Here is a 10,170-nt window from a genome sequence, read left to right as displayed (position 1 = left end):
ATTATTATTATTAATTATTATTATTATTATTATTAATTATTATTATTATTAATAAGGTGGCAAGCTGGCAGAATCATTAGCATGCTGGACAAAATGCTTAGTGGTATTTTGCCTGTTGCTACATTCTGAATTCAAATTCTGCCAAGGTCAACTTGTCCTTTTGGGGTTGATAAATTAAATACCAGTGAAACACTGGGGTTGATGTAATTGACCAGTCTCCTCCCCACAAATTTCAAGCCTTATACTTTTAGTAGAAAGGATTATTATTATTATTATTATTATTACTACTATTATTATAATTATTTTGATGATGATATTTCTTGATTTATATGAAACATTGTCTCCCATGAGCTCTATATCAATAGCAAACCAAAACCACTAAACCATATATTAATCTAGACCTTGAAGACTGACAAATTGTATTTTTTTAAACTATCTGGTTAAATAAATTTCTCTAGAGAAAATCTTTGACTTAAGCTTAAAATTCAAACAGTGAAACATTATGTATACTAACCATTCTTTTGGGGAATATACTTCAAACGTTGAGCAAAATCATTAGTGACATATTTCACTCTTTGCTTTAAAGATTTGACTTGATCACAATGATAAGGTTTACAAGGAACATTATTAGGGAATTCAAAACACCTGTTATTATTTGTAGTCAATGAGTGGACATTTTCAAAACCTGAATCTATCTGAACTTCTTGATAAAATGGCTGGTGAAAACTGTTTTGATAAGAGTCAAGATTTTCAGAAGAATGTCTCTCTTCAGTGTGTAATATAGGTGTAAGTTTTGGCTTAGGATGAACTATATTAGCAGGATTAGACTTCTGAAACATGTTTTGCATCATTAAATCATAGTATTGGTTTGAAGAATCATTTGAAGGAGTGGGAGCAGTTTCTTGTGTATTTTGATGAGCAAAACTGTTTGGTTTGAGAAAAACACTATCAACTAATCTGTCTTTTTTAAACCATATTTGCTTTTGTTTTGGCATCATGGGTGGTTTCAAATCTGATTGAACATCAAGTAAAAGATTTAATTCTTTTGTATTCATATTAAGCATACCAGTTGGAGAGCTTTTCAGTTGAGAATGAAGAGGAGGAGGAGAAAAAGACCATGGCTTTGAGTATTTCCAACCATATTTCTGTTTTTCAGATGAAATTTCCTTTTGTCTTTTAGCTGTACTCAAAAGTTCATCAATCTCAGAATCTCGAGACCTTTTAATTGATGAAAATTCCCAAATATCATCATTAGTTTCTTTACTGTCATCACTTTCTTCAATAAAATGTAAATCTTTATAATGGCTGTTTGGATTTCGCACATGCATAGAGTCATTATTTTGTTGGCTGTTGTAATGATATGTTAAATATTCAGTTCTTGAAGGTAGTTCAGGAGATCTGAAGACTCTTTTATTTCCATATCTCAATTTGTTCTGATTATTCAAATAATTGTCAGTCAAATCATTATCTTTTCCTGTCATTTTATCAACAGATGTACAAGGATTAGAAACTGATCCCATCCATATATTTTTTATATTATCCTTCCAATTTATTTCAAAAGATCTGTTGTCCTTTGTCATCAGTTCAGGTAATAAACTGCTGTTTAAATCCTCATCGGGTTTTTGTAAAAAGTTGTTATAGCTTCCAAAATAATACTGCTCTTCATCTGGTTCTTCCTTTAGAGGTAATGTCATCAAAGAGTCAGGTTTGTCTATATATTGAGTATCTTCTTTTTGTTCTTGATTTGGTGACCAAAGATGCATCAAAGGCTTAGACTGGAGAATCTCAGGACTATCTTCAATAGAAATGATGTCATATTCTAATTTTATGTCATTATAATCAGGTGTTAATGACTTCTTTTGCATTGTTTGTTGGTTATAGTTATTTGATAATTGTAAGCTGTTGTCTTCATTTGCAATATTATGAAACATCTATTTAAAAAATAAAAAAGCATACTTCATCTTATGAAATAGGTAATTTTGTTCATCAGATAACTTTATTTAATGCAAATTCTGGGTAATTATTCTTATAAAAATATAGGAAGATATTAAGAACACTCTTATTACAATTTTAAGCCTTTATCTTTTATATACTAACATAAATTGAACAATCAACAAATTCTAGGATTTGCGTGAATTACCAAAGCAGATACATTTCCACTAAATACCTAGTGTATTGTCAACTGTGAAACGCTAGTGATGATTTAGGCTGATAGAGTAAAATACCTTGTATAATGGCAATGTCCTTTGGAAGACAGGAATATAGATTAATAGTCAAGCAAATTAACCAGGATATTGATTAATAGTCAAGTAAATTGATCACTTAATTGACTCTGATATTTTCACATATCATAACTAAAACTAAATGTTTTAAATGTCTATTGTTTATATATGTCACAGTTAATTTCTGAATTAATTCATGTTTGTCCTTAAAGTAATCTGCATTTAGAATAGTTTCAGTTATAACCAGTATTAATCCCTAGTTTCACAGCTTTTCATAATTCTAAGTTTTCATGTCTAAATAAGAAAGTATTCAATTATATATTTGAAAGTTTTTAGATAAGTTATTATTAATACAAATAGAATATCAGTTTATTTACATACACTTTATATATTTCCATTATATTGTCAGAGAGTAATCTGACAGTTTTTCAACCATTTTCTGCCAGCTGCCAAAGTTTCATCATTTGAAAAAGATTTATCCCATAAAATATTATTAAAATATGGTTTAAAATGGCAAAATAGCTCACTTCTAATGGGAAAAAATGTATAAAATATATATGGATACTCTTTTATACTATAACTTGCTTCAGACATTGGAGTGCAACCATGCTGGAGCACTATCATATAAGGTTAGTTAAACAAATAAGCCCCAGCATTTATTTTAAGTCTGGTACATATTTCTATCAGTCCTATTTGCTGAACCACTAAGTTACAAGGACATAGACAGACAATATGGGTTGTCAAATTGTGCCACGTAGAAAGCACTAAGTCCATTCTGCTGAGTGGTTGGTGTTAGGAAGGGCATCCAGCTGTAAAAATCCTGCCAAAACAGTTACAAAAGTCTGGTACAGGCTTCTGCATGGCCGGCTCTTGTGAAACTGCCCCACCCATGCTAGTGTGGAAGGTGGACATTAAACAATGATGATGATACACACACACACACACACATATATGGTTTCAAGTCCAGTTCCACTGAATGGCACCTTGGCCAAGTGTCTTCTGCTATAGCCTTGGGCTGACTAAAGCCTTGTGATTGAATTTGGTAGGTAGAAGTTCCTGTCATGTGTGTACATGTGTGTACAAGTGCCTGTGCCTGTGCCTCCCAACAGAGAGGAGGGAAATATCTGCACAAATGGGCCCTTTACCCAATTTCCTCAAGACATTCCCACCACCCATCACCTTTGTAACTGTAGTATTCTGCTGCGGTAAGTAAATGTGAGCAGAACTGCTTACTCCACCAGATTTTCTGTGATAACACTTTTTCACTACTCAGAACCATTTCACCTGATGCCCATCCATCCGTCCATCCATCTACCTATCTACCAATCTGCTTCCTTGTCTGCCTATCTGTCAATCTATTTAACTATCTATTAGGTTGCTAGAGTTGCCATAAAACCTAATAATTAAATCAAGTTATTGAAAGTTGTTTGGCTTAATAAAGTATAGTCACATTTTTTTATTTGTATCTAATCTTAAAACTTCTAAAATTGTTTCCACAGATAATTTATAATGTGATCTATACAGAACATACATATACATACACACACAGGCTTGCAAGCAAATGTACACATCATAAACAGGCAAGAAACAACATGCATAAAATTTTTTCTCAAGCACAAAGCCATCTTATTGTTAGAAATGAGGTGCTACACATAAACATTATCTACTTACATGAAAAATATTTGGAGATATGTTGGGGAATTTAACTTCAAAGTCTTCAGAGGACATTTCCACAAGCTCTTTGAGTGGACATGACTTAAAAAGTAACTGAGCACTGATGAAAAAAAGGTAATAAATATAATTTTAATACAATAGTAAAAACAAAAATCTGAACAAATAATTAGTTGTAAAGAAATAATTAGTTGAAAGAATTTATTTAAGTAGATTTTATTTATTATATAACATATCAGCATGTATTTAACAGTGCCACTTTAGCATGCAGTCTACCTGGTCATTTACACCTTAGCATGCAGTTTACTTGGCTATTTACACCTTAGCATGAAATCTGATCCTAATCCTAAACCAAATCCAAAACCTTAACCCAGATTAGGTAATTTCACAGCAGAGACTATGGATACTGCAGCAGATTGCACACTAAAGTAGTACCTATTTTACTAACAGAATAATATTCTAAGGCTTAATTTGAATGAAAGTGTTTGTTTCAACTTGCCACAAAACTTCATCATTTACCAAATATCATAACATTATTGCTGTAAACTCAACAACTGAACTGAATTTCAAGAGTAGTCTAAAAGTTTAATTAAACATTGCTTTTATTTTCCTGACTGATTCATGTCCATATTTTAAGATAGTAATAACTTTTTAAACTGGCCCCACCTATTAGTCAGTTTTTTATTGTTTTACATTAAAAAACTACATTAAAAAGTTATGATGACAAATCGTAGATCAATTAAAACTTTAAAGTTGTTTCTCCTACCTTCATTGACCAGAATTGATAATTAAGCAAATGATTCTTTTTTCCCACAATGGATGTAATTTTAATTAACCAGTATTTCTTGATTCACTGCATTAAGTATAAAGCACTGATCTTACAAAAAGATTTTAAGATTGTTTTTTTATATCCCAGTTCAATGCTAGAAACAAAATTAAGACTCCTAATATTTGTCTTTTCGATACAAAATCATTGTACTATCTATAAAGGAATGCCCTTAATTACATTTTAACTCTATATTTTAATCTATATTTCAAAACTTGAAATTAAAGAAAATAATAAGAAAATCTAAATAGTCAAAATTAATGAAACTGGTTTAACTTACTTGAAGAGGTTAATACATGGCCAACAAAGAAGATGCTTTTCTGGCTGTAATAATAATAATAATAATAATAATAATAATAATGATGATGATGATGGTGATGGTGATGGTGATGGTGATGGTGGTGGTGGTGGTGATGATGAAACATTCCATGAATAAATGGCAGACAATGCTACAGCTCGAGATAAAAGAGGGACTCATAAAAACCAAAGCTATCCCCATTAAAAGATGAATATTCCAGGGAGACACACTCTCTCCACTCCTTTTCTGCTTGGCACTGACACCTTTATCTGACATGCTAAACAGAACTGGATGTGGATACTGTTATGGCAAAACAATTAGCCACCTCTTATATAGGGATGATCAAAAAGTGTGTGCTACAAATAATAAACAGCTGGAAACATTACTACAGACAGTACATGGATTTACCAAAGAAATAAACATGAAATCTGGCTTACAACCTTGAAAAGAGGAAAACTAGTTAAAAGTAGCAACATCACATTAGATAAAGCAAATGAAATAAGAGAATTAGACCAAAGCCAGACATACAAACACTTAGGAATCAATGAACTAGATATGATACAACACACACAAATGAAAGAGAAGATAAGAAAAGAATATTACAGACAAGTTAGATTACTACTGAAAACAGACCTCAATGTAAAAAACAAGATAATAGGTATCAACACTCTAGCTGTACCAGTTATAAATTACAGCTACAATATTCTTAACTGGACTCAAAATGAACTAATCAAAATAGACAGGAAAACAAGAAAAATAATGACAGGATTTAGGATGCACCACCCAAAATCTGACAGAAAAGTTATATAGACAACATATGGAAGGTGGTAAAGGCCTTATACAGCTAGAAAACTATTACAAAATAACCACCATAGGACTACAGAAATACCTACTTCAGAAGCAAGGAAAACTAATACAAATAGCCACAAAATTTTAACAAAACAACTGTTTTCAGTTTTTAAGGAAGCTGACAAATACAAAAAAGAAGTCGTAGTACCTAACAACAATGAAGAAAAAGAAGAAACAACAAAAGCTGTAAAACAACTGAAATCCAAACTAAAACTGGAACAGCAATGAATCATGATAAAATGATGGCAAGAAAAGTCCCTTCATAGCAAATACTGGGTTAAACTAAACAGAAAAGAAATAGACAAAGCAAAATCCCAACAATGGCTGAGAAGCTCAGGACTCAAAGCAGAGACTGAAGGATTTTTAATTACAGCACAAAACCTCCCCACCAGAAATTACCAAAAACATGTAATGAAAAGAAATACAAGTAACTGCAGAATATGTGGAAATGGACAAGAAACAATAAATCATATTGTCTCTGGCTGCCCAGTTCTGGCTAAGAAGGAATATATTCACAGACATGACAGAGTTGAGATCAATATACACTGGAAGCTGTGCCAACACTCTGAAATAACAACAGAAAAACGATGGTATAGGCACATGCCAGAAAATGAGAAAGCAACCATACTCTATGATATAGAAAGAGGAATTAAAACCAATAGGCCGGCTATAGTTGTCAGAGATCATCAAGAAAAAAATGGTTTCTAATTGATGTATCAATACCTACAGATAACAATGTTTCTCTAAAAGAAATGGAGAAACTTTCAAAATACAAAGACCTGGAAATAGAGGTAACTCGAATGAGGAGTCTAAAGACAAACAATTCCTATCGTAGTAGGTGCATTAGGTATGATAAAAAAATATTCAGACTTATACGTAACAAAAACACCAGGACTAACAAGTATATATAACATAGAAAAAAATAGCACTACTAGGCAATGAATATATCCTACATAAAACACTTTCGATACAGTAACAATGAGAGCATCACAGCAAACCACAGTACATACCCAAGGCACGCAGAGCTGTGCTTGGTAGTGTGATAACAAATAATGTAACAAATCAATAATATTTTGATATTGAGTAAATGCATACAAAACAATTTTCATTATTCTGAACTCATCTTGGACAGGTCCATATGATGGCATTGTCATACCTGCAAAGTTTATCTTGAACTGGAAACACTCTCAGTAAAGCAATGGATAAAATACACCACTTTAACACCACCAGATAAAGGACCTTTAGAAATTGTCCATGAGATTTATCTGAAAGTTCTCCAGAAGAGATTATTTAGATTGTTCCTGTTGATACCCAGAATCGTTTCCAAGTCATCATCATTCATACTGATAATGAAGCTTCTATAGAAGGCAAATGTGAACATTCCACCAAGCGCATTTCCCTTTTTGGCAGTATGCACTAAGTACTTGACAATATTCCAAATACCAGGTACCAAACCTCATTCTGCACTTAACCAAGACTGCAGTGCAGTCAAAGAAACAATTTGCAGGAAGATATCTCACAAATGACAACCACACTTGTTTACTGCCATTGCTATTCAGAAATTTCTGAAAATGTCATAGAGTTAGTGTATGTATCATCAATCATGCCATCCTAAAGACTCCCACCTCCCTAATGGAATGGATATTAGAAGTAGATGGACCTCCTGACTAGTGGTCCATCTAGTAAAAGAGCATGTATTCCAATCTGATCAGATACTTTCAGTAAGAAGCAAATGATGTATGAGTGTGTGCATGCACATGTATATAAGTGTGCTTTCTTGCATGTGTGCATTCTGATATGTGCATGCATGTGTTTATTTCTAAACAATCATTGTTATATATACCTCTGAAATATCCTCCTTCAGCCAATCACGATTAAGCCATTCTTTCTGAGATTTTGTTGATCTCATTAGACAAAGTTCACAAATTTTTCGAATAAGTACTGCCGTGTGTTCAATACTGCTTGCAATTAAGACCTACAAGTATTAAAATATGAAGATGGTTATAATCATAATTAATATTATCACATTATTGTAAACATTAGTATTACGTTTTTAGAAAGTTTCATTCAAGCATCTATTGCTACATCAGGTACACCTCCATATTCCTGAGATGTGTGCAGCACATTGTCTCTTGAGAGAGTAACATAGTGTTTGCATGTTATATCTGATTAGCTTTGTTTTGAGGTTTTGATTTAGTGTTTAATGTTATTGTCTGTTCAAGTCAGAATATATACTATGTAAGTTGTGTTATTTTGTTGGATAGTGACTGTGTTTTGAATATGTTGGTGAGTTGTGATATGATGGCAATTAAGATTATTGCCTCTTTTTAGGCAGATTATTCTGCCCTTCTTAAGTCCAAATTCCATTCTAATAGCAGTACTAAAACAGTGGACTGTGTTCACCAAGGAACTCACTTGTGTCTCATCCTTGCCACACAGTTTCAAATCATCCATGAAGAGGAGGTGGTTGATTGTTTGGGATTTTTCTTTTAGTTGATACTCCAGGTTTATTTTCCTAAGTACCAAGGTCAGGGGTAACATGCAGAAAACAAAAAGCAACAGAGATAAGCGATCACCCTGGAAAATCCTCTTCCGATACCCAGGGTGCCCAAGCTTTTTCCATAAAATGTCATTCCAGTTTTCCACCCCACAGTATTTCTCTTCAGGAAACGCATTATATTCTTCACAATTCTAGACAGATCTAAGCACTCAATGATCCATGAATGAGGAATCATAACATAGGCTTTGCAATAGTCAATCCTGTGGTATGACGTCAGCAATTAGGGAGCTGACCGGAACCGTGAACTGACCGGAACGGTGAGCTGACTGGAAGAGGAAGAAGGGCAGAGGGAGCTTCGATCGGGATTTCATATCCTTTTCAAACGGGGTTGTTGTGAGGAGAGGACGTGCCAAGCGATCGTCTAGGTGTTGGGAAAAGCAGCTGCTCTTTCTAGTGTTCTTCAGGTCGGGCCAACCGCAAGGATCGGATACCGCAGGACAGACTCGTGCGAGGGAAGCCGATTACTTCTACTCTCACGCATACACCACAAATCCAGGCCATTCCTAGATTTGTTCTCCTTCGTTTACAATCTTGCAGTACCATTTTGTCTATGAATAATTGATCTTTGGTACCTCTGCATCTCCTTCTACAGTCTTTTTGTTCTGTTGGTAATATGTCATTCTCATCAAGAACTTTATAGTTCTTTTGTAGTTCATCCTGACAGTACCTTCCACATTAATGGAAAGCAAGAAATTGGTCTGTAATTGTCAGAAGCATTCCTTTTGATGCATCCTTCAGACACAACTTTTCGTCAACCAGCCCGGGATTTTTTCTTCTCCATTGATCAATGCATTAAATTGCTCTGTGATCAATTTATGGCAACTACTGAACATTTTTATCCAAATCCCCTGTACAATATCAGGTCCTGCTGCTTTCCAATAGCTTATCTTTTTACTCATATTTCTGATACTGCCTTCTTTGAAGTGGATCACCTCTTGCTGGGGATAAGAAGCTGTTTGCTTCAGGCTGCAGGGCCATTCAGCTGTAGTATTATGTTGTTCTTGCTTACTCCATATATTATTACTACTATAATAATAATTATTATTATTATTATTATTTCTATTGTTATTATTTTATTATTATTATGATTATCATTGTTATTGTTAATGAATAGATTGGCAAACCATTAAAGTATTGAACAAAATGTGTTGTGGTTTTTGTTCTAACTCTTTACATTCTGTTTCCAAATACAACTAATGTCAATTTAGTCTTTCATCTAACTAGAATCAATGTAAAATATACCTGTCAATTTCTGGGGGTTGATTTAATCAACTAACACCTCTCTTTCAAATTTGTAATCTTTCACCTATGTAAGAAATTATGATTATCATTTTTAGTAGGTCCTAAACAAAGAACATGTTCCAGGCATTTTGGATGGTGCAGATGGCAAGAAAGAACTGAAAGTTTTTTTCTGTTTGATTTTGCACCCAAGAGCAGGCATTTTATCTTCATTGACTTGGAAGTATAACTTAAGCATTTCTTTGTTAGTTGTTGACAAGTAAAATGCAAATGATAGCTCACATATCAACTAAAATATCATATCATGTGCTAAGGTTTTACTGGGAATAAGAAATGTGGCACCCATGCCAACGTCATCTCCTTCATTGGACACGAAACTCAGCTTGCGAAGACTTATTGAGGAAAGCGAAATCGGGATGGCACCTGTGCCCAGCGTCGCCTTTCTGGTACTTGTGCCCGCAGCATGTGTAAGGACTTTCGAGCGAGATTGTTGCCAGTGCCCCTG

At 33.7% G+C, this 10,170-nt stretch overlaps 1 protein-coding gene across 1 annotated transcript in view; it reads right to left on the bottom strand.

Moving 5' to 3' along the window:
• LOC106872952 (protein shortage in chiasmata 1 ortholog) overlaps window positions 1-10,170 on the bottom strand; it is a 56,593-nt gene that overhangs the window by 7,864 nt on the left and 38,559 nt on the right. The window contains exons 15-18 of the mRNA XM_014920132.2: window positions 7,710-7,841; window positions 5,000-5,043; window positions 3,894-3,996; window positions 515-1,931 (exon numbers count right to left, since the gene is read on the bottom strand). Of these exons, the coding sequence (XP_014775618.2) occupies window positions 515-1,931; window positions 3,894-3,996; window positions 5,000-5,043; window positions 7,710-7,841 (1,696 nt within the window). The remainder of the gene's footprint in view (window positions 1-514; window positions 1,932-3,893; window positions 3,997-4,999; window positions 5,044-7,709; window positions 7,842-10,170) is intronic.

The sequence above is a fragment of the Octopus bimaculoides genome, chromosome 19 (genome assembly GCF_001194135.2).
Source record: "Octopus bimaculoides isolate UCB-OBI-ISO-001 chromosome 19, ASM119413v2, whole genome shotgun sequence".
Taxonomy (NCBI): Eukaryota; Metazoa; Mollusca; class Cephalopoda; order Octopoda; family Octopodidae; genus Octopus; species Octopus bimaculoides.
The sequence above is the reverse complement of the archived record's forward strand: the minus strand, read 5'-3'. Positions and strand labels throughout refer to the sequence as shown.